Source organism: Mustelus asterias, chromosome 1, assembly GCF_964213995.1.
Source record: "Mustelus asterias chromosome 1, sMusAst1.hap1.1, whole genome shotgun sequence".
Classification (NCBI taxonomy): Eukaryota; Metazoa; Chordata; class Chondrichthyes; order Carcharhiniformes; family Triakidae; genus Mustelus; species Mustelus asterias.
Genome location: NC_135801.1, coordinates 40,506,411 through 40,530,264, shown reverse-complemented (window position 1 = coordinate 40,530,264; position 23,854 = coordinate 40,506,411). Strand labels below are relative to the sequence as shown.

At 58.7% G+C, this 23,854-nt stretch overlaps 1 protein-coding gene across 16 annotated transcripts in view; it reads left to right on the top strand.

Moving 5' to 3' along the window:
• The window catches only part of rapgef2b (Rap guanine nucleotide exchange factor 2b), a 446,795-nt gene that overhangs the window by 91,880 nt on the left and 331,061 nt on the right, over window positions 1-23,854 (top strand). For all 16 annotated transcript variants that reach the window (XM_078211679.1, XM_078211699.1, XM_078211662.1 and 13 more), the window contains exon 2: window positions 7,051-7,121. In XM_078211679.1, the coding sequence (XP_078067805.1) occupies window positions 7,051-7,121 (71 nt within the window). The remainder of the gene's footprint in view (window positions 1-7,050; window positions 7,122-23,854) is intronic.

The window sequence follows — 23,854 nt, the reverse complement described above, 5'->3', positions numbered from 1 at the left end:
GGTTATGGTAAAACTCTATAATATACTGGTTCAGTTCCAACTAGATAATTGTGTCCAATTCTGGGCACTACACTTTAGGAAGAATGTCAAGACATTAGAGGATGCAGAAAAGATTTACAAGAATGGTTCCAGGGATGGGAGACTTCAGTTATGAGGATAGATTGAAGAAGCTATGATTTTTCTCATTGGAGATAATTTTGAAAGAGATTTGATAGAGGTGTTCAAAATCAAAAGAGGTCTCACCATAATAAAAAAGAGGTATTGGAGAGAGTCCCTGCAAGGGAGGGGATATGGGGGAGCCCTGGGGGGATTTGTGTGGGTCTGTATAATAGTTATCCAGAAGCAAGAAGAGTTTTTAACTCCTCCAACTTTTTCTGAGTAACTGATGATGTAATGCAATCGGAAGTGTCTGAATATTGCAATTTTAAATTGCATTTTCAGATGGCTTCCAGTGCAGGGCAGTTGTCCATTGGAAGCTTGCACTTCCTGGGCAATTTCCATGCAATCCTCAGCTGGAAACTTGTGGGATGTGTGCGCGTGTATGGGGGTGTCGGGGGGTGTGTGGTTCCCCAGCACATCTTTGGGGTAACCCCCCCCCCCCCCCCCACCCCCAAAGTTACACTGACCCGAAGCTTAGAAGTTACGGCCCATGTTCAATTTTAAAAGAATATCAGATAATTATCAGCAGTGTAAGATTTGCAGGACTAAAGGGATGATGTGGAGAAGTGCAAAAGCAAAGATGTTCCTGCAGATATCTGACATAGGCACAATGGACTAAACAGATTACTTCTCTGCTGTAACCATTCTATAATTTTCCCTGTCCTCGTGTCAATTGTGGTCCAGTTGGGAGCATTTCCGACTCCATCTGCCTGCTTAGGTACTTGTGAAAGATTCCATGTCAGTATTTTGAAGAAGAGCTGGGGAGTTATACTCTGCTATCTGGCCAATATATATCCCTCAGTCAGCATTAGAAAAACAGATTACCTGGTCATTATCACAGTACTGTTTGTGTAAGTTTATCCGTGCAAATTGGTTGCTGCATTTCCTATATTACAATGCTGACTGAACTTCCAAAGTAATTTCTTGATTGGTAGCCATGATGTGGAGATGCCGGCATTGGATTGGGGTAGGCACAGTAAAAAGTCTCTCAACACCAGGTTAAAGTCCAACAGGTTCATTTGGTAGCACGAGCTTTCGGAGCACTGCTCCTTCATCACTCACCTGATGAAGGAGCAGCGCTCTGAAAGCTCATGCTACCAAATAAACCTGTTGGACTTTAACCTGGCATTGTGAGACTTTTTACTGCTTTCTTGACTGTTAAACTCTTTGAGACGTTTGATGCTTGTGAAAAGTGCTATATAAATGCAGATCTTTCTTTTCTAATGTTCCTTTGTTGCCCGATGTTCCTGATTGGCTTTGGAATGTTTTACCAAGTTGAAAGTGCTATATAAATGCAAGTTTCTGTTATTTGTAAATTAAACTGTTCAGTCAGTGATTTTGCTGATTTGTACAGTGATTTTTAATGAGTGAATGATATTTTGGTTCTGTCAAATTCAACTCCAAGCTATTCATGCAGGAATTTCATGAAACATGGAGTGAAATAGAAGTTTCATATCCTGTGCTAAATACATATACTTTGCTTGTCATGAAGTTCTCACAATGCTAAGGTACTTGTCACTTCAATCTTCAACAACTCAAAATTTTGAAGCAGTAGTTCACAAATGTAGCATATAAATTCTGACCAGCCTTTATGCATCAGTGCAATTTCCTGTATGGTAAACTAACAACAAAGTAACAATAACATATCTAACTTTATGCTCACCATATAAAGATGGCATTTAGTATGTTTGACCTAGAATTCAACTGCAAGCTTTGCAATAATAAGCTCATGTTGTAGGCCAGGAGGTTCTAATGTCGTGTGTGTGTGTGTCTTGGCCTCTGTTTCAGAAAAAAATTTCTATCCTGAATAAAAGGCTGTGTTTGCACAACAGTTCTTCTCTTGTCTCGGACAGCTGCCCCCAGATTTCCGTTGTTAAAACTGCAAAATTTAAACGCTTTTCAGGTTGTTTCCTTGTGCAGGTGATGAATTTGATGATTGTGTATGCATTATGAGGACTAAATGTATTTCTGCCAATGTTTCCTTTAAACAAGGAATCTCTCCCACTGTACTTGACTGTACATGATGCCAGGGCTCAGCAGTGAGAAAATTTGATTGATAGAACACACAGCATCCTTTTTGTAGTTTTAAAACTGTGATGCTACAGAAAACTGAGGAGATTACAACTTGATGATGGATAGTGAACAACTGGTACGGAAGCGGTAGAGGATTTCTACTTAATAAATCATCTGTAGTGGGCTAAGGAGATATTGTGAAGGTTAAATACTTTAATTTTCAAAAAGTAAAGTGTTCAGCTTTGGAGATTATGGTAAAGCATCATGGATAGAATAGAATGATTGAAAGATAATAGATGTATAATCATTAAAAAGCATATCAAGGAAAATGTTTCAACTTTTTCTTGGGTGAGGTTATTGAAAGTAAGATTTCTGGTTTTTCCAGAAGTTACTAAAACTGGAGGGAGAGAAAATAATACAGAACATTTCAATTGAATTCAGTATTTTGATGTTTCATTAAACTAGGTCAGTTGGTAACAAATATCAAATCGGAAGCATGGGAACAAAATAAAGGAGCTGTTGAATGGAGGAGTTGTGTAAACACTGATCAGAAAAGAGATTTGGGAATTATTGAAAACTTATCAACTGAATGTAAAGCTATAGTGAAAAAGACAAATGAGGTACAGTGTTGAATACAAATCAGAAATTGGATAGTGTTACTGAAGTGGTTGAAGCCTATATAAATTGTAGACTATAGGTTCGTCTTACAAAAGCCCTTTCACTGCTGTACAGTGATCATGCTGGCTCCTTCCATTCTTCATCATCTAAATCTCTATCAGCACTACCCTGTACTCCTGTCTCCCTCATATGTTTGTTGGACCTGTATCTTGGCTTTCAGTGACTTATGAACAAGAATATCTTGGTCCTTTTGGACATCAACACGTCTCATCTCTTCCTGTTAAGAAATACTCTGCATTTCTGTTTTTCCTGTCAAAGTGGATAACTTCGCATTTTTCAACATGATATTCCGTCTGTTATATTCTTGCCCACTCACTTGTCTAAATCTCCTTGAAACCTCTTTGCATCTTTCTTGCAACTCGCATTCCCACCAAGTTTATTGTCATCAGCAAACTTGGAAATATTACATTTGAGCCCCATATCCAAATCATTGGTATAGTTTGGTACATTGGTATCATGGGAATAGCTGGGACCAAGCACTGATCCTTGTGGGGCTCCACTAGTCACAGCCACCAATCTGAGAGAATGATCTGTTTATCCTCTACTTTCTGTCTATTGACCAATCCCCATGCCATGTATATTTTCCCCCAATCCCATGAGTTCTGTTTTTTCTTACTAGCCTCCTGTGTGGGACCTTATTGAAAGCCTTTGAAAATCCAGATGCACATTTTCACTCGTTCTCCCTTATCTATTCTACTGGTAACATATTCAAAATACTCCGAGGAAATCAAAACATGATTTCTTTTTCTTAAATCTATGTTGACTCTGCCCAATCCTGCCACTGTTTTCTAAATGTCCTATTATCATATCCTTTATAATTAGATTCTAGCATTTCCCCTATGACTGATGTCTGGCTAACAGCTCTGTAATTGCCTGTTTTCTCTCTCCCTGCTTTCTTAAATTTGCAACCTTCTAATCGGCAGGCACTGTTCCAGAATCTATAGAATTTTGAAAGGTGATCAACAATCCATCCACTATCTCAACAGCCACTTCTTTCAAAACTGGGAGGTAGATTGTCAGGTCCGGGGATTTATTTTTGTTAATGCTAATTTCATTCCGATCATTAATCTCCCCAGTTCCTTGACTCCCAAATATTTCAAGATTTTTTGTATCCTTCTCTATGAAGGCAGGCACAAAGTATTTGTTTAGTTTCTCTGCCATTTCCTTATTACCCATTATACATTCTCCATTCTATGCTTGTGATGGGCCCACATTTGTCTTTAACCATTTCATATTTACATTCCAATTGAAGCTTTTATAGCCCATTTTTATGTTCCTTGCTAATTTACTTTCATATTCTTGATACTCTATCGATTTCTTGGTGTTTCTTTGCAGAATTTTTAAATGCTCCTAAACCTCAGGCTTACTACTTCTTTTTGACATTATATGCTTCTCCCTTTGATCTAACAGAATCCTCAACTTCTCTTGTTAATGGGCTGGATCATTTTGCTGGCTTTTTGGAATGTAAATTTGGTGCAAAGCATGTCTTATTTTTCTAACTGTCTTCTTTCAAAGACTTTCATAATTTTAATGACCTCTGTTAAGTCACCCCCCCAGCATTCTCTTTTCAGAGACCCAGGCTATTCATCCTTTCCTAATAGGTATAGCATCACCAAAGAACAAAGAAAATTACAGAACAGGAACAGGCCCTTCGGCCCTCCAAGCCTGCACCGACCATGCTGCCCGACTTAACTAAAACCCCCTACCCTTCCAGGGGCCATATACCTCTATTCCCATCTCATTCATGTACTTGTCAAGACTCCCCTCAAAAGTCACTACCGTATCTGCTTCCACTACCTTCCCCGGCAACGAGTTCCAGGCACCCACCACTTTCTGTAAAAATCTGCCTCGTACATCTCTTTTAAACCTTGCACCTTAAACCTATGCCCCCTAGTAATTGACACTTCCACCCTAGGAAAATATTTCTGACTATCCACTCTGTCCATGCCTCTCATAATCTTGTAGACTTCTATCAGGTCTCCCCTCAATCTCCGTCGCTCCAGTGAGAACAAACCAAGTTTGTCCAACCTCTCCTCAAAGCTAATGCCCTCCATACCAGGCAACATCCTGGTAAATCTTTTCTGTACCCTCTCCAAAGCCTTCACATCCTTCTGGTAGTGTGGCGACCAGAATTGAACACTATATTCCAAGTGCGGCCTAACTAAGGTTCTATAAAGCTGCAACATGACTTGCCAATTTTTAAACTCAATACCCGTATGCCTTCTTGACTACCTTCTCCACCTTCATTGCCACTTTCAGTGACCTGTGTACCTGTACACCCAGATCCCTTTGCCTGTTAATACTCTTAAAGGTTCTGCCATTTACTGTATATTTCCTATCTCATAGAAATCATAGAAACCCTACAGTGCAGAAGGAGGCCATTCGGCCCATCGAGTCTGCACCGACCACAATCCCACCCAGGCCCTACGCCCATATCCCTACATATTTTACCCGCTAATCCCTCTAACCTACACATCTCAGGACACTAAGGGGCAATTTTAGCATGGCCAATCAACCTAACCCGCACATCTTTGGACTGTGGGAGGAAACCGGAGCATCCGGAGGAAACCCATGCAGACGCGAGGAGAATGTGCAAACTCCACACAGACAGTGACCCAAGCCGGGAATCGAACCCAGGTCCCTGGAGCTGTGAAGCAGCAGTGCTAACCACTGTGCTACCATGCCGCCCAATCTGTATTAGACCTTCCAAACTGCATTACCTCACATTTGTCCGGATTAAACTCCATCTGCCATCTCTCCACCCAAGTCTCCATCTCTCCAATTTCTTAGTATCTTTTTATGTATGGTCTAATTCAGTTAGAAGAATATTGCTGTGTTTGAAAGGAGAAAGTATAAGTAATTAAAGATGATAGAACAGTGTATTTGAAACATAATATCTGAACCAAGGTTAATGAAGTTGCTTCTCTCATTGCGAAAAGAGAAACTTCAAGGTGACCATAGAGAGAGGAGGAGGATTTACAACATGGAAACAGGCCCTTCGGCCCAACTTGTCCATGCCACCCTTTTAAAAAAAATTCTAAGCTAGTCCCAATTGCCAGCATTTGGCCCATATCCCTCTATACCCATCTTGGCCATGTAACTCTAAACGCTTTTTAAAAGACAAAATTGTACCCGCCTCTACTACTGCCTCTGGCAGCTTGTTCCAGACACACTCCATCCTCTGTGAAAAAATTACCCCTCTGGACCCTTTTATGTCTATCCCCTCTCACTTTAAACCTATGCCCTCTAGTTTGAGACTCCCCTACCTTTGGGAAAAGATATTGACTATCGAGCTGATCGATACCCCTTATTATTTTAATAGACCTCTATAAGATCATCCCTCAGCCTCCTATGCTCCAGAGAAAAAAAACCCCAGTCTATCCAGCCTCTCCTTATAACTCAATCCATCAAATCCCAGGAGCATCCTAGTAAATCTCTTCTGCACTCTTTCTAGTTTAATAATATCCTTTCTATAATAGGATGACCAGAACTGCACACAGTATTCCAAGTGTGGCCTTACCAATGTCTTGTACAACTCTAACAAGATGTCCCAACTCCTGTATTCGGTGTTCTAACCAATGAAGTCAAGCATGCCGAATGCCTTCTTCACCACTGTCCACCTGTGACTCCACTTTCAGGAGCTATGAACCTGTATCCCTAGATCTCTTTGTTCTGTAACTCTCCCCAATGCCCTACCATTAACTGAGTAAGTTTTGCCCTCGTTCAATCTACCAAAATGCATCACCTCGCATTTATCTAAATTAAATTCCATCAAGGAGAATTTTTCCAATTATGAAGGTGATTTCTGAAGATATTTCATAAATATTATACCAAGGTATTCAAAATTTTGCGATTATTTAAAAAAACGATTGAAGTGGGTATTCGGACAAAATTATTTTGTACAAAAGGAAATAAACATAGAATGGTTACCAAGGAGCAATGTGAAAGCCGACAGCATGAATGGATTCAAAAGGGAATTTTATTGCTTTGTGGAAATAGCAGGTTTTCGAGAGATGTAATGGAAATTTAGGCTTGTGGGCAACCCAAAATGACCAAATGGCAATGTCTTATATCTATTAAAATGTGAGCTTTTCATTTCAAAGCTTTATGAAAAAATGTGACAAAGATTTGATCCCTTTCATAATTAGCTGAAACTGAATATTGACAATAATAGCTAATAAATAATTTTTAACTTTGCAGGATTTGGAAATTGTTTATTCTTACCTTCATGGAATGGAAGCATTGTCTAATTTGAGGGAACACCAGCTGAGGTAAGTGAATTTATTAGAAATGTTGAATATGTAAATATTTTGATGACCACTTTTTATTTATTCTTTCATGGGATGTGGCTGTCGCTGGCAAAGCCAGCATTTGTTGCCCATCCCCAATTTGGGAAAAAAAAGATTCCTTTCTCAGAGTTAGAAAGCCAGTGGACAGGGCAAGCCCCAAATCCACCTCCTTGCTAGCTCCAAAAACCAATTCAAATTCAAACTGAATCCAATTCATGGTCTCCACAAAAGATACACACCAGATCCAAGCTGAAAAGAACAAACATTGCACCTGCTGTCACGCTTGATCCTATACTTGATCTTAGCCAGCATGCATCACCCATCCCCAAATATCCTTGAACCTAGTGGCTTGCTAGGCCATGTCAAGAGGGAGGTTAAGAGTCATCCACAATTCTGTGGGTCTGTTCACATGCAAGTCAGCCTGGGTAAGGATGGCAGATTTCTTTCCCTAGAGGACATTGTTTTTACACATTTTACTGCAGCCTCTTTACCCTTTTATAAATAAAAATCCAGTATCTAAAAAAGATTATACGATCTTTTAACATTAACAAAATGTTACTTTTTGTAGACCAATTATTTTTCCATATTTTTAACATTTTGGTGAATTACACTAGAATTGTGTGATGCCTGGTTCAGTGATGTGTGTAATATATCTGCATTTTATTTGTGAAGATTATTTTGTAACAGACAGGTTACAAGTACAATTTTAGAAATGCATTCACTGTTAAGCCCTATCCTTTTGTATTCTCAATAAAATCATGCTTATTTAATGTACTTCAAGCATCAAGTTTTTAAAACATCTCTCCCTGGAGGAATTGTACATGATGTATGTTGGAATTTCCCAGAGAGAGAGAATTCCATAGCCAATGAAGTATGGTTGAAGCTCAGTCACAGTTTTTTGAAAGGAAAGAAGGCAGTCATTATTGAGCACAGCAAATTCCATACACAACAATTAAATGAATGACCAGGTTATTTTACACTTGATGTTGCTTGAGGGTTGAATGTGAGCAAGAGCAGGATGAAAGGTCCCTGATCTTTGGAGAAGCGCCACCTGAACTGGGTTTCGTTTTAGCATCCCATTCATATGATGGCACATGTACAAGACAGGACAGCTCCTGTATAGCTCTGAAGAGTTAGCCTAGATCAGGGCTGCGGAACCTCCCAAATACATCAGGAAATCCCAAGCATGCTCATAATGTTGACGCCCCTTTTTATTTGCTATGAAAAGGAAATCCAATGTGAACAAGTCTTCTCGAGCAATATCTAAACATATATATTGGGAAGAAGGAAAAGGCACACGATCACAAATAAATTTCTAAGTTATCATGACCCCTCACATTAACATAGAACATAGAACATAGAACATTACAGCGCAGAACAGGCCCTTCGGCCCACGATGTTGCACCGACCAGTTAAAAAAAAACTGTGACCCTCCAACCTAAACCAATTTCTTTTCGTCCATGAACCTATCTACGGATCTCTTAAACGCCCCCAAACTAGGCGCATTTACTACTGATGCTGGCAGGGCATTCCAATCCCTCACCACCCTCTGGGTAAAGAACCTACCCCTGACATCGGTTCTATAACTACCCCCCCTCAATTTAAAGCCATGCCCCCTCGTGCTGGATTTCTCCATCAGAGGAAAAAGGCTATCACTATCCACCCTATCTAAACCTCTAATCATCTTATATGTTTCAATAAGATCCCCTCTTAGCCGCCGCCTTTCCAGCGAAAACAATCCCAAATCCCTCAGCCTCTCCTCATAGGATCTCCCCTCCATACCAGGCAACATCCTGGTAAACCTCCTCTGCACCCTCTCCAAAGCCTCCACATCCTTCCTGTAATGTGGGGACCAGAACTGCACACAGTACTCCAAGTGCGGCCGCACCAGAGTTGTGTACAGTTGCAACATAACGCTACGACTCCTAAATTCAATCCCCCTACCAATAAACGCCAAGACACCATATGCCTTCTTAACAACCTTATCTACTTGATTCCCAACTTTCAGGGATCTATGCACACATACACCTAGATCCCTCTGCTCCTCCACACTATTCAAAGTCCTCCCGTTAGCCCTATACTCAACACATCTGTTATTCCTACCAAAGTGAATTACCTCACACTTCTCCGCATTAAACTCCATCCGCCACCTCTCGGCCCAACTTTGCAACCTGTCTAAGTCTTCCTGCAAACTACGACACCCTTCCTCACTGTCTACCACACCACCGACTTTGGTGTCATCAGCAAATTTGCTAATCCACCCAACTATACCCTCATCCAGATCATTAATAAATATTACAAACAGCAGTGGCCCCAAAACAGATCCCTGAGGTACACCACTTGTAACCGCACTCCATGATGAATATTTACTATCAACCACCACCCTCTGTTTCCTATCCGCTAGCCAATTCCTGATCCAATTTCCTAGATCACCCCCAATCCCATACATCTGCATTTTCTGCAGAAGCCTACCATGGTGAACCTTATCAAACGCCTTACTAAAATCCATATATACCACGTCCACTGCCTTGCCCCCATCCACCTCCTTGGTCACTTTCTCAAAAAACTCAATAAGGTTAGTAAGGCACGACCTACCTGCCACAAAACCATGCTGACTATCACCTATCAATTCATTACTCTCCAAATAACTATAAATCCTATCCCTTATAATTTTTTCCAACATCTTGCCGACAACAGAAGTGAGACTCACCGGTCTATAATTCCCGGGGAAGTCTCTGTTCCCCTTCTTAAACAATGGGACAACATTCGCTAACCTCCAATCTTCTGGTACTATACCAGAGGCCAACGACGACCTGAAGATCAGAGCCAGAGGCTCTGCAATCACTTCTCTTGCCTCCCAGAGAATCCTTGGATAAATCCCATCCGGACCAGGGGATTTATCTATTTTCAGACCCTCCAGAATATCCTGCACATCCTCCTTATCAACTGTAATACTGTCTATTCTACTCCCTTGCAACCCAGTGTCCTCCTCAGCTATATTCATGTCCCCTTGCGTGAACACCGAAGAGAAATATTGGTTCAATGCTTCACCAATCTCCTCCGGTTCCACACATAACTTCCCTCTGCCATCTATAACTGGCCCTAAACTTGCCCTAACCAACCTTCTGTTCTTGACATACCTATAGAACGCCTTAGGATTCTCTTTAACCCTATCCGCCAAAGTCTTCTCATGTCCCCTTTTAGCCCTTCTAAGCTCGCTCTTCAACTCCCTCTTAGCCAATCTAAAGCTTTCTAGTGCACTACCCGAGTGCTCACGTCTCATCCGAACATAAGCCTCCTTTTTCTTTTTAACCAACAAAGAAACTTTTTTGGTGCACCACGGTTCCCTAGCCCTACCAATTCCTCCTTGCCTGACAGGGACATACCTATCACAGACTCGCAGTAGCTGCTCCTTGAAAAAACTCCACATGTCGGACGTTCCCAGTCCCTGTAATCTCCTAGTCCAACCTATGTTTCCTAATTCTCTCCTAATAGCCTCATAATTACCCTTCCCCCAGCTAAAACCACTGGCCCGAGGTTCATGCCTATCCCTTTCCATCACTAAGGTGAACGTAACCGAATTGTGGTCACTATCACCAAAATGCACACCAACTTCCAAGTCTAGCACCTGGTCTGGCTCATTTCCCAGCACCAGATCCAATATAGCCTCACCTCTAGTTGGCCTGTCTCCATACTGAGTCAAAAAACCTTCCTGCACGCTTTGAACAAAAACTGACCCCTCTAACGAGCTAGAGCTATAACAATTCCAGTCAATATTAGTCAAGTTAAAATCCCCCATAACAATTGCCCTATTACTTTCACTCCTAAGCAGGATTGACTCCGCAATCCTTTCCTCAACCTCTCTAGAACTTTTAGGAGGTCTATAAAAGACTCCCAACAGGGTGACCTCTCCTCTCCTATTTCTAATCTCCGCCCATACTACCTCAACAGATAAGTCCTCATCAAACCTCCTCTCTGACACTGTGATACAATCTCTGACCAATAATGCTACCCCTCCCCCTCTTCTACCTCCTTCCCTACTTCGACTAAAACATTTGAACCCCGGGACCTGCAGCATCCATTCCTGCCCCTGCTCTATCCATGTCTCTGAAATAGCCACAACATCGAAGTCCCAGGTACTGATCCACGCTGCAAGTTCACCCACTTTATTGCGAATACTCCTGGCATTGAAGTATAGACATTTCAAACCCTGCTCCACCCCACCTCTGCAATGCCGTGCATTGCAGTCCCCATCCATGCATCCCTCACTTTCAGCCCCACTACTCAGGATCCCTCCCCCCCCCCGAATCAGTTTAAACCTCCCTGCATGGCCTTAGCAAATTTACCTCCCAGGATATTGGTCCCCTTCTGATTAAGGTGTAGACCATCCTTCTCATAGAGGTCACACCTTCCCCAGTACGAGCCCCAATTGCTTAAGTACCTGAACCCCTCCCTCCTGCACCATCCCCTCAGCCATGAATTCAAACCTTCCCTCTCCCTATTCCTCTCTAAACTATCCCGTGGTACAGGCAAGAGTCCAGAGATAACCACTCTGTCAGTCTTGGCCTTTAGTTTCCACCCCAACTCCATAAATCCCTGCCTAATATCCCCTTCCCCTATCCTCCCTATGTCGTGTGTCCCCACATGTACAATAACTTGTGGTTTATCTCCCTCCCCCCTAAGAGTCCTGAATACCCTGTCAGACACATCCCGGACCCCAGCCCCTGGTAGGCAACACACCAACCCTGAGTCCCTACCTTTAGTTCCGACCCTCCTATCTGTCCCCTTAATTGTGGAGTCCCCAATCACAAGGCCCAGTCTTTTATTAATTCCTGACCAAGTCACCTTCCCATGGCCTTTCGACATTAACCCCTGGAAGTAGTACCCACATTAGGAATGAGTAGTGTAAAAAGTTTACTTATGAGAAAAATATTTAACATGCGTCTCCCACGCTCGCACTCTCGCTCTCGCGCTCGCTCGCTCTCTCTCTCGCGCTCGCTCGCTCTCTCCCTTGCGCTCGCTCGCTCTCTCCCTTGCGCTCGCTCGCTCTCTCCCTTGCGCTTGCTCTCTCCCTTGCGCTCGCTCGCTCTCTCCCTTGCGCTCGCTCGCTCTCTCCCTTGCGCTCGCTCGCTCTCTCCCTTGCGCTCGCTCGCTCTCTCCCTTGCGCTCGCTCGCTCTCTCCCTTGCGCTCGCTCGCTCTCTCCCTTGCGCTCGCTCGCTCTCTCCCTTGCGCTCGCTCGCTCTCTCCCTTGCGCTCGCTCGCTCTCTCCCTTGCGCTCGCTCGCTCTCTCCCTTGCGCTCGCTCGCTCTCTCCCTTGCGCTCGCTCGCTCTCTCCCTTGCGCTCGCTCGCTCTCTCCCTTGCGCTCGCTCGCTCTCTCCCTTGCGCTCGCTCGCTCTCTCCCTTGCGCTCGCTCGCTCTCTCCCTTGCGCTCGCTCGCTCTCTCCCTTGCGCTCGCTCGCTCTCTCCCTTGCGCTCGCTCGCTCTCTCCCTTGCGCTCGCTCGCTCTCCCCCTTGCGCTCGGTCGCTCTCCCCCTTGCGCTCGCTCGCTCTCTCCCTTGCGCTCGCTCGCTCTCTCCCTTGCGCTCGCTCGCTCTCTCCCTTGCGCTCGCTCGCTCTCTCCCTTGCGCTCGCTCGCTCTCTCCCTTGCGCTCGCTCGCTCTCTCCCTTGCGCTCGCTCGCTCTCTCCCTTGCGCTCGCTCGCTCTCTCCCTTGCGCTCGCTCGCTCTCTCCCTTGCGCTCGCTCGCTCTCTCCCTTGCGCTCGCTCGCTCTCTCCCTTGCGCTCGCTCGCTCTCTCCCTTGCGCTCGCTCGCTCTCTCCCTTGCGCTCGCTCGCTCTCTCCCTTGCGCTCGCTCGCTCTCTCCCTTGCGCTCGCTCGCTCTCTCCCTTGCGCTCGCTCGCTCTCTCCCTTGCGCTCGCTCGCTCTCTCCCTTGCGCTCGCTCGCTCTCTCCCTTGCGCTCGCTCGCTCTCTCCCTTGCGCTCGCTCGCTCTCTCCCTTGCGCTCGCTCGCTCTCTCCCTTGCGCTCGCTCGCTCTCTCCCTTGCGCTCGCTCGCTCTCTCCCTTGCGCTCGCTCGCTCTCTCCCTTGCGCTCGCTCGCTCTCTCCCTTGCGCTCGCTCGCTCTCTCCCTTGCGCTCGCTCGCTCCCTTGCGCTCGCTCGCTCTCTCCCTTGCGCTCGCTCGCTCTCTCCCTTGCGCTCGCTCGCTCTCTCCCTTGCGCTCGCTCGCTCTCTCCCTTGCGCTCGCTCGCTCTCTCCCTTGCGCTCGCTCGCTCTCTCCCTTGCGCTCGCTCGCTCGCTCCCTTGCGCTCGCTCGCTCGCTCCCTTGCGCTCGCTCGCTCGCTCCCTTGCGCTCGCTCGCTCGCTCCCTTGCGCTCGCTCCCTTGCGCTCGCTCGCTCGCTCCCTTGCGCTCGCTCGCTCGCTCCCTTGCGCTCGCTCGCTCCCTTGCGCTCGCTCGCTCTCTCCCTTGCGCTCGCTCGCTCGCTCCCTTGCGCTCGCTCGCTCCCTTGCGCTCGCTCGCTCCCTTGCGCTCGCTCGCTCGCTCCCTTGCGCTCGCTCGCTCCCTTGCGCTCGATCGCTCGCTCCCTTGCGCTCGCTCGCTCGCTCCCTTGCGCTCGCTCGCTCGCTCGCTCGCTCCCTTGCGCTCGCTCGCTCGCTCCCTTGCGCTCGCTCGCTCGCTCCCTTGCGCTCGCTCGCTCCCTTGCGCTCGCTCGCTCACTTGCGCTCGCTCGCTCTCTCCCTTGCGCTCGCTCGCTCTCTCCCTTGCGCTCGCTCGCTCTCTCCCTTGCGCTCGCTCGCTCTCTCCCTTGCGCTCGCTCGCTCTCTCCCTTGCGCTCGCTCGCTCTCTCCCTTGCGCTCGCTCGCTCTCTCCCTTGCGCTCGCTCGCTCTCTCCCTTGCGCTCGCTCGCTCTCTCCCTTGCGCTCGCTCGCTCTCTCCCTTGCGCTCGCTCGCTCGCTCCCTTGCGCTCGCTCGCTCGCTCCCTTGCGCTCGCTCGCTCGCTCCCTTGCGCTCGCTCGCTCCCTTGCGCTCGCTCGCTCCCTTGCGCTCGCTCGCTCCCTTGCGCTCGCTCGCTCCCTTGCGCTCGCTCGCTCCCTTGCGCTCGCTCGCTCCCTTGCGCTCGCTCGCTCCCTTGCGCTCGCTCGCTCGCTCCCTTGCGCTCGCTCGCTCGCTCCCTTGCGCTCGCTCGCTCGCTCCCTTGCGCTCGCTCGCTCTCTCCCTTGCGCTCGCTCGCTCTCTCCCTTGCGCTCGCTCGCTCTCTCCCTTGCGCTCGCTCGCTCGCTCCCTTGCGCTCGCTCGCTCGCTCCCTTGCGCTCGCTCGCTCCCTTGCGCTCGCTCGCTCCCTTGCGCTCGCTCGCTCGCTCCCTTGCGCTCGCTCGCTCGCTCCCTTGCGCTCGCTTGCTCGCTCCCTTGCGCTCGCTCGCTCGCTCCCTTGCGCTCGCTCGCTCCCTTGCGCTCGCTCGCTCGCTCCCTTGCGCTCGCTCGCTCCCTTGCGCTTGCTCGCTCGCTCCCTTGCGCTCGCTCGCTCCCTTGCGCTCGCTCGCTCCCTTGCGCTCGCTCGCTCGCTCCCTTGCGCTCGCTCGCTCGCTCCCTTGCGCTCGCTCGCTCCCTTGCGCTCGCTCGCTCCCTTGCGCTCGCTCGCTCCCTTGCGCTCGCTCGCTCCCTTGCGCTCGCTCGCTCCCTTGCACTCGCTCGCTCGCTCCCTTGCGCTCGCTCGCACGCTCCCTTTCGCTCGCTCACTCGCGCTCGCTCGCTCTCTCCCTTGCGCTCGCTCGCTCTCTCCCTTGCGCTCGCTCGCTCTCTCCCTTGCGCTCGCTCGCTCTCTCCCTTGCGCTCGCTCGCTCTCTCCCTTGCGCTCGCTCTCTCCCTTGCGCTCGCTCGCTCTCTCCCTTGCGCTCGCTCGCTCTCTCCCTTGCGCTCGCTCGCTCCCTTGCGCTCGCTCGCTCCCTTGCGCTCGCTCGCTCCCTTGCGCTCGATCGCTCGCTCCCTTGCGCTCGCTCGCTCGCTCCCTTGCGCTCGCTCGCTCGCTCCCTTGCGCTCGCTCGCTCGCTCCCTTGCGCTCGCTCGCTCCCTTGCGCTCGCTCGCTCCCTTGCGCTCGCTCGCTCGCTCCCTTGCGCTTGCTCGCTCCCTTGCGCTTGCTCGCTCCCTTGCGCTCGCTCGCTCCCTTGCGCTCGCTCGCTCCCTTGCGCTCGCTCGCTCCCTTGCGCTCGCTCGCTCCCTTGCGCTCGCTCGCTCCCTTGCGCTCGCTCGCTCCCTTGCGCTCGCTCGCTCCCTTGCGCTCGCTCGCTCCCTTGCGCTCGCTCGCTCCCTTGCGCTCGCTCGCTCCCTTGCGCTCGCTCGCTCCCTTGCGCTCGCTCGCTCCCTTGCGCTCGCTCGCTCCCTTGCGCTCGCTCGCTCGCTCCCTTGCGCTCGCTCCCTTGCGCTCGCTCGCTCGCTCCCTTGCGCTCGCTCGCTCGCTCCCTTGCGCTCGCTCGCTCGCTCCCTTGCGCTCGCTCCCTTGCGCTCGCTCCCTTGCGCTCGCTCCCTTGCGCTCGCTCCCTTGCGCTCGCTCCCTTGCGCTCGCTCGCTCGCTCCCTTGCGCTCGCTCGCTCCCTTGCGTTCGCTCGCTCGCTCCCTTGCGCTCGCTCGCTCTCTCCCTTGCGCTCGCTCGCCCTCTCCCTTGCGCTCGCTCGCCCTCTCCCTTGCGCTCGCTCGCCCTCTCCCTTGCGCTCGCTCGCCCTCTCCCTTGCGCTCGCTCGCCCTCTCCCTTGCGCTCGCTCGCCCTCTCCCTTGCGCTCGCTCGCCCTCTCCCTTGCGCTCGCTCGCCCTCTCCCTTGCGCTCGCTCGCCCTCTCCCTTGCGCTCGCTCGCCCTCTCCCTTGCGCTCGCTCGCCCTCTCCCTTGCGCTCGCTCGCCCTCTCCCTTGCGCTCGCTCGCCCTCTCCCTTGCGCTCGCTCGCCCTCTCCCTTGCGCTCGCTCGCCCTCTCCCTTGCGCTCGCTCGCCCTCTCCCTTGCGCTCGCTCGCCCTCTCCCTTGCGCTCGCTCGCCCTCTCCCTTGCGCTCGCTCGCCCTCTCCCTTGCGCTCGCTCGCCCTCTCCCTTGCGCTCGCTCGCCCTCTCCCTTGCGCTCGCTCGCCCTCTCCCTTGCGCTCGCTCGCCCTCTCCCTTGCGCTCGCTCGCCCTCTCCCTTGCGCTCGCTCGCCCTCTCCCTTGCGCTCGCTCGCCCTCTCCCTTGCGCTCGCTCGCCCTCTCCCTTGCGCTCGCTCGCCCTCTCCCTTGCGCTCGCTCGCCCTCTCCCTTGCGCTCGCTCGCCCTCTCCCTTGCGCTCGCTCGCCCTCTCCCTTGCGCTCGCTCGCCCTCTCCCTTGCGCTCGCTCGCCCTCTCCCTTGCGCTCGCTCGCCCTCTCCCTTGCGCTCGCTCGCCCTCTCCCTTGCGCTCGCTCGCCCTCTCCCTTGCGCTCGCTCGCCCTCTCCCTTGCGCTCGCTCGCCCTCTCCCTTGCGCTCGCTCGCCCTCTCCCTTGCGCTCGCTCGCCCTCTCCCTTGCGCTCGCTCGCCTCTCCCTGCGCTCGCTTCGCCCTCTCCCTTGCGCTCGCTCGCCCTCTCCCTTGCGCTCGCTCGCCCTCTCCCTTGCGCTCGCTCGCCCTCTCCCTTGCGCTCGCTCGCCCTCTCCCTTGCGCTCGCTCGCCCTCTCCCTTGCGCTCGCTCGCCCTCTCCCTTGCGCTCGCTCGCCCTCTCCCTTGCGCTCGCTCGCCCTCTCCCTTGCGCTCGCTCGCCCTCTCCCTTGCGCTCGCTCGCCCTCTCCCTTGCGCTCGCTCGCCCTCTCCCTTGCGCTCGCTCGCCCTCTCCCTTGCGCTCGCTCGCCCTCTCCCTTGCGCTCGCTCGCCCTCTCCCTTGCGCTCGCTCGCCTCTCCCTTGCGCTCGCTCGCTCTCTCCTTGCGCTCGCTCGCTCTCTCCCTTGCGCTCGCTCGCTCTCTCCCTTGCGCTCGCTCGCTCTCTCCCTTGCGCTCGCTCGCTCTCTCCCTTGCGCTCGCTCGCTCTCTCCCTTGCGCTCGCTCGCTCTCTCCCTTGCGCTCGCTCGCTCTCTCCCTTGCGCTCGCTCGCTCTCTCCCTTGCGCTCGCTCGCTCTCTCCCTTGCGCTCGCTCGCTCTCTCCCTTGCGCTCGCTCGCTCTCTCCCTTGCGCTCGCTCGCTCTCTCCCTTGCGCTCGCTCGCTCTCTCCCTTGCGCTCGCTCGCTCTCTCCCTTGCGCTCGCTCGCTCTCTCCCTTGCCCTCGCTCGCTCGCTCTCTCCCTTGCCCTCGCTCGCTCGCTCTCTCCCTTGCCCTCGCTCGCTCGCTCTCTCCCTTGCCCTCGCTCGCTCGCTCTCTCCCTTGCCCTCGCTCGCTCGCTCTCTCCCTTGCCCTCGCTCGCTCGCTCTCTCCCTTGCCCTCGCTCGCTCGCTCTCTCCCTTGCCCTCGCTCGCTCGCTCTCTCCCTTGCCCTCGCTCGCTCTCTCTCTCTCTTGCCCTCGCTCGCTCTCTCTCTCTCTCTCTTGCCCTCGCTCGCTCTCTCTCTCTCTTGCCCTCGCTCGCTCTCTCTCTCTCTCTCTTGCCCTCGCTCGCTCTCTCTCTCTCTCTCTTGCCCTCGCTCGCTCTCTCTCGCTCGCTCTCTCTCTCTCTCTCTCTTGCCCTCGCTCGCTCTCTCTCTCTCTCTCTTGCCCTCGCTCGCTCTCTCTCTCTCTCTCTTGCCCTCGCTCGCTCTCTCTCTCTCTCTCTCTTGCCCTCGCTCGCTCTCTCTCTCTCTCTTGCCCTCGCTCGCTCTCTCTCTCTCTCTCTTGCCCTCGCTCGCTCTCTCTCTCTCTTGCCCTCGCTCGCTCTCTCTCTCTCTCTCTTGCCGTCGCTCGCTCTCTCTCTCTCTCTCTTGCCCTCGCTCGCTCTCTCTCTCTCTCTCTTGCCCTCGCTCGCGCTCTCTCTCTCTCTCTCTTGCCCTCGCTCGCTCTCTCTCTCTCTCTCTTGCCCTCGCTCGCTCTCTCTCTCTCTCTCTCGCCCTCGCTCGCTCGCTCTCTCTCTCTTGCCTCGCTCGCTCGCTCTCTCTCTCTCTCTCTTGCCCACGCTCGCTCTCTCTCTCTCTCTTGCCCTCGCTCGCTCTCTCTCTCTCTTGCCCTCGCTCCCCCGCTCCCGCCCGCCCTCGCCTGCCCTCGCCCGCCCTCGCCCGCTCCCGCCCTCGTCCGCGCCCGCCCGCCCGCTCCCGCTCGCCCGCTCCCGCCCGCCCTCGCCCGCCCCCGCCCGCCCTCGCCCGCTCCCGCCCGCCCTCGCCCGCCCCCGCCCGCCCTCGCCCGCTCCCGCCCGCCCTCGCCCGCTCCCGCCCGCCCTCGCCCGCTCCCGCACGCCCTCGCCCGCTCCCGCCCGACCTCGCCCGCTCCCGCCCGCCCTCGCCCGCTCCCGCCCGCTCTCGCCCGCTCCCGCCCGCCCTCGCCCGCTCCCGCCCGCCCTGGCCCGCTCCCGCCCGCCCTGGCCCGCTCCCGCCCGCCCTGGCCCGCTCCCGCCCGCCCTGGCCCGCTCCCGCCCGCCCTGGCCCGCTCCCGCCCGCCCTGGCCCGCTCCCGCCCGCCCTGGCCCGCTCCCGCCCGCCCTGGCCCGCTCCCGCCCGCCCTGGCCCGCTCCCGCCCGCCCTGGCCCGCCCCCGCCCGCTCCCGCCCTCGCCCGCTCCCGCCCGCCCGCTCCCGCCCTCGCTCGCTCCCACTCGCCCGCTCCCGCCCTCGCCCACCCCCGACCCCTTCCTCGCCCGCTCCCGCCCACCCTCGCCCGCGCCCGCCTTCGCCCCCTCCCGCCCGCCTTCACCCGCTCCCGCTCGCTCTTGCGCCCTCGTTCGCTCCCGCCCGTGCTCGCTCCCTCCCGCTCACTCCCACGCGCCCTCGCCCGCTCTCGTTCCCGCCCGCCCTCGCCCGCTCTCGTTCCCGCCCGCCCTCGCCCGCTCTCGTTCCCGCCCGCCCTCGCCCGCTCTCGTTCCCGCCCGCCCTCGCCCGCTCTCGTTCCCGCCCGCCCTCGCCCGCTCTCGTTCCCGCCCGCCCTCGCCCGCTCTCGTTCCCGCCCGCCCTCGCCCGCTCTCGTTCCCGCCCGCCCTCGCCCGCTCTCGTTCCCGCCCGCCCTCGCCCGCTCTCGTTCCCGCCCGCCCTCGCCCGCTCTCGTTCCCGCCCGCCCTCGCCCGCTCTCGTTCCCGCCCGCCCTCGCCCGCTCTCGTTCCCGCCCGCCCTCGCCCGCTCTCGTTCCCGCCCGCCCTCGCCCGCTCTCGTTCCCGCCCGCCCTCGCCCGCTCTCGTTCCCGCCCGCCCTCGCCCGCTCTCGTTCCCGCCCGCCCTCGCCCGCTCTCGTTCCCGCCCGCCCTCGCCCGCTCTCGTTCCCGCCCGCCCTCGCCCGCTCTCGTTCCCGCCCGCCCTCGCCCGCTCTCGTTCCCGCCCGCCCTCGCCCGCTCTCGTTCCCGCCCGCCCTCGCCCGCTCTCGTTCCCGCCCGCCCTCGCCCGCTCTCGTTCCCGCCCGCCCTCGCCCGCTCTCGTTCCCGCCCGCCCTCGCCCGCTCTCGTTCCCGCCCGCCCTCGCCCGCTCTCGTTCCCGCCCGCCCTCGCCCGCTCTCGTTCCCGCCCGCCCTCGCCCGCTCTCGTTCCCGCCCGCCCTCGCCCGCTCTCGTTCCCGCCCGCCCTCGCCCGCTCTCGTTCCCGCCCGCTCTCGTTCCCGCCCGCCCTCGCCCGCTCTCGTTCCCGCCCGCCCTCGCCCGCTCTCGTTCCCGCCCGCCCTCGCCCGCTCTCGTTCCCGCCCGCCCTCGCCCGCTCTCGTTCCCGCCCGCCCTCGCCCGCTCTCGTTCCCGCCCGCCCTCGCCCGCTCTCGTTCCCGCCCGCCCTTGCCCGCTCCCGCCCGCCCTCGCCCGCTCCCGCCCGCCCTCGCCCGCTCCCGCCCGCCCTCGCCCGCTCTCGCCCGCCCTCGCCCGCTCCCGCCCGCCCTCGCCCGCTCCCGCCCGCCCTGGCCCGCTCCCGCCCGCCCTGGCCCGCTCCCGCCCGCCCTGGCCCGCTCCCGCCCGCCCTGGCCCGCTCCCGCCCGCCCTGGCCCGCTCCCGCCCGCCCTGGCCCGCTCCCGCCCGCCCTGGCCCGCTCCCGCCCGCCCTGGCCCGCTCCCGCCCGCCCTGGCCCGCTCCCGCCCGCCCTGGCCCGCTCCCGCCCGCCCTGGCCCGCTCCCGCCCGCCCTGGCCCGCTCCCGCCCGCCCTGGCCCGCTCCCGCCCGCCCTGGCCCGCTCCCGCCCGCCCTGGCCCGCTCCCGCCCGCCCCCGCCCGCTCCCGCCCGCCCCCGCCCGCTCCCGCCCTCGCCCGCTCCCGCCCTCGCCCGCTCCCGCCCGCCCGCTCCCGCCCTCGCTCGCTCCCACTCGCCCGCTCCCGCCCTCGCCCACCCCCGACCCCTTCCTCGCCCGCTCCCGCCCACCCTCGCCCGCGCCCGCCTTCGCCCCCTCCCGCCCGCCTTCACCCGCTCCCGCTCGCTCTTGCGCCCTCGTTCGCTCCCGCCCGTGCTCGCTCCCTCCCGCTCACTCCCACGCGCCCTCGCCCGCTCTCGTTCCCGCCCGCCCTCGCCCGCTCTCGTTCCCGCCCGCCCTCGCCCGCTCTCGTTCCCGCCCGCCCTCGCCCGCTCTCGTTCCCGCCCGCCCTCGCCCGCTCTCGTTCCCGCCCGCCCTCGCCCGCTCTCGTTCCCGCCCGCCCTCGCCCGCTCTCGTTCCCGCCCGCCCTCGCCCGCTCTCGTTCCCGCCCGCCCTCGCCCGCTCTCGTTCCCGCCCGCCCTCGCCCGCTCCCGCCCGCCCTCGCCCGCTCCCGCCCGCTCCCGCCCGCCCTCGCCCGCTCCCGCCCGCCCTCGCCCGCTCCCGCCCGCCCTCGCCCGCTCCCGCCCGCCCTCGCCCGCTCCCGCCCGCTCCCGCCCGCCCTGGCCCGCTCCCGCCCGCCCTGGCCCGCTCCCGCCCGCCCTGGCCCGCTCCCGCCCGCCCTGGCCCGCTCCCGCCCGCCCTGGCCCGCTCCCGCCCGCCCTGGCCCGCTCCCGCCCGCCCTGGCCCGCTCCCGCCCGCCCTGGCCCGCTCCCGCCCCCCCTGGCCCGCTCCCGCCCGCCCTGGCCCGCTCCCGCCCGCCCTGGCCCGCTCCCGCCCGCCCTGGCCCGCTCCCGCCCGCCCTGGCCCGCTCCCGCCCGCCCTGGCCCGCTCCCGCCCGCCCTGGCCGCTCCCGCCCGCCCTGGCCCGCTCCCGCCCGCCCGCTCCCGCCCTCGCCCGCTCCCGCCCGCCCGCTCCCGCCCTCGCTCGCTCCCACTCGCCCGCTCCCGCCCTCGCCCACCCCCGACCCCTTCCTCGCCCGCTCCCGCCCACCCTCGCCCGCGCCCGCCTTCGCCCCCTCCCGCCCGCCTTCACCCGCTCCCGCTCGCTCTTGCGCCCTCGTTCGCTCCCGCCCGTGCTCGCTCCCTCCCGCTCACTCCCACGCGCCCTCGCCCGCTCTCGTTCCCGCCCGCCCTCGCCCGCTCTCGTTCCCGCCCGCCCTCGCCCGCTCTCGTTCCCGCCCGCCCTCGCCCGCTCTCGTTCCCGCCCGCCCTCGCCCGCTCTCGTTCCCGCCCGCCCTCGCCCGCTCTCGTTCCCGCCCGCCCTCGCCCGCTCTCGTTCCCGCCCGCCCTCGCCCGCTCTCGTTCCCGCCCGCCCTCGCCCGCTCTCGTTCCCGCCCGCCCTCGCCCGCTCTCGTTCCCGCCCGCCCTCGCCCGCTCTCGTTCCCGCCCGCCCTCGCCCGCTCTCGTTCCCGCCCGCCCTCGCCCGCTCTCGTTCCCGCCCGCCCTCGCCCGCTCTCGTTCCCGCCCGCCCTCGCCCGCTCTCGTTCCCGCCCGCCCTCGCCCGCTCTCGTTCCCGCCCGCCCTCGCCCGCTCTCGTTCCCGCCCGCCCTCGCCCGCTCTCGTTCCCGCCCGCCCTCGCCCGCTCTCGTTCCCGCCCGCCCTCGCCCGCTCTCGTTCCCGCCCGCCCTCGCCCGCTCTCGTTCCCGCCCGCCCTCGCCCGCTCTCGTTCCCGCCCGCCCTCGCCCGCTCTCGTTCCCGCCCGCCCTCGCCCGCTCTCGTTCCCGCCCGCCCTCGCCCGCTCTCGTTCCCGCCCGCCCTCGCCCGCTCTCGTTCCCGCCCGCCCTCGCCCGCTCTCGTTCCCGCCCGCCCTCGCCCGCTCTCGTTCCCGCCCGCCCTCGCCCGCTCTCGTTCCCGCCCGCCCTCGCCCGCTCTCGTTCCCGCCCGCCCTCGCCCGCTCTCGTTCCCGCCCGCCCTCGCCCGCTCTCGTTCCCGCCCGCCCTCGCCCGCTCTCGTTCCCGCCCGCCCTCGCCCGCTCTCGTTCCCGCCCGCCCTCGCCCGCTCTCGTTCCCGCCCGCCCTCGCCCGCTCTCGTTCCCGCCCGCCCTCGCCCGCTCTCGTTCCCGCCCGCCCTCGCCCGCTCTCGTTCCCGCCCGCCCTCGCCCGCCCTCGCCCGCTCTCGTTCCCGCCCGCCCTCGCCCGCTCTCGTTCCCGCCCGCCCTCGCCCGCTCTCGTTCCCGCCCGCCCTCGCCCGCTCTCGTTCCCGCCCGCCCTCGCCCGCTCTCGTTCCCGCCCGCCCTCGCCCGCTCTCGTTCCCGCCCGCCCTCGCCCGCTCTCGTTCCCGCCCGCCCTCGCCCGCTCTCGTTCCCGCCCGCCCTCGCCCGCTCTCGTTCCCGCCCGCCCTCGCCCGCTCTCGTTCCCGCCCGCCCTCGCCCGCTCTCGTTCCCGCCCGCCCTCGCCCGCTCTCGTTCCCGCCCGCCCTCGCCCGCTCTCGTTCTCGCCCGCTCTCGTTCCCGCCCGCCCTCGCCCGCTCTCGTTCCCGCCCGCCCTCGCCCGCTCTCGTTCCCGCCCGCCCTCGCCCGCTCTCGTTCCCGCCCGCCCTCGCCCGCTCTCGTTCCCGCCCCCCTCGCCCGCTCTCGTTCCCGCCCCCCTCGCCCGCTCTCGTTCCCGCCCGCCCTCGCCCGCTCTCGTTCCCGCCCGCCCTCGCCCGCTCTCGTTCCCGCCCGCCCTCGCCCGCTCTCGTTCCCGCCCGCCCTCGCCCGCTCTCGTTCCCGCCCGCCCTCGCCCGCTCTCGTTCCCGCCCGCCCTCGCCCGCTCTCGTTCCCGCCCGCCCTCGCCCGCTCTCGTTCCCGCCCGCCCTCGCCCACTCTCGTTCCCGCCCGCCCTCGTTCCCGCCCGCCCTCGCCCGCTCTCGTTCCCGCCCGCCCTCGTTCCCGCCCGCCCTCGCCCGCTCTCGTTCCCGCCCGCCCTCGCCCGCTCTCGTTCCCGCCCGCCCTCGCCCGCTCTCGTTCCCGCCCGCCCTCGCCCGCTCTCGTTCCCGCCCGCCCTCGCCCGCTCTCGTTCCCGCCCGCTCTCGTTCCCGCCCGCCCTCGCCCGCTCTCGTTCCCGCCCGCCCTCGCCCGCTCTCGTTCCCGCCCGCCCTCGCCCGCTCTCGTTCCCGCCCGCCCTCGCCCGCTCTCGTTCCCGCCCGCCCTCGCCCGCTCTCGTTCCCGCCCCCCCTCGCCCGCTCTCGTTCCCGCCCCCCCTCGCCCGCTCTCGTTCCCGCCCCCCTCGCCCGCTCTCGTTCCCGCCCGCCCCCCTCGCCTCGACCTCGGCGCCCCTTGTCCCGCCCTTGACCCCCCCTCTCCGGCCCCCGACACCCCCTCTCCGGCCCCTCGGCGCCCCTCTGCGGCCCCGCGACGCCCCTCTGCGGCCCCGCGACGCCCCTCTGCGGCCCCG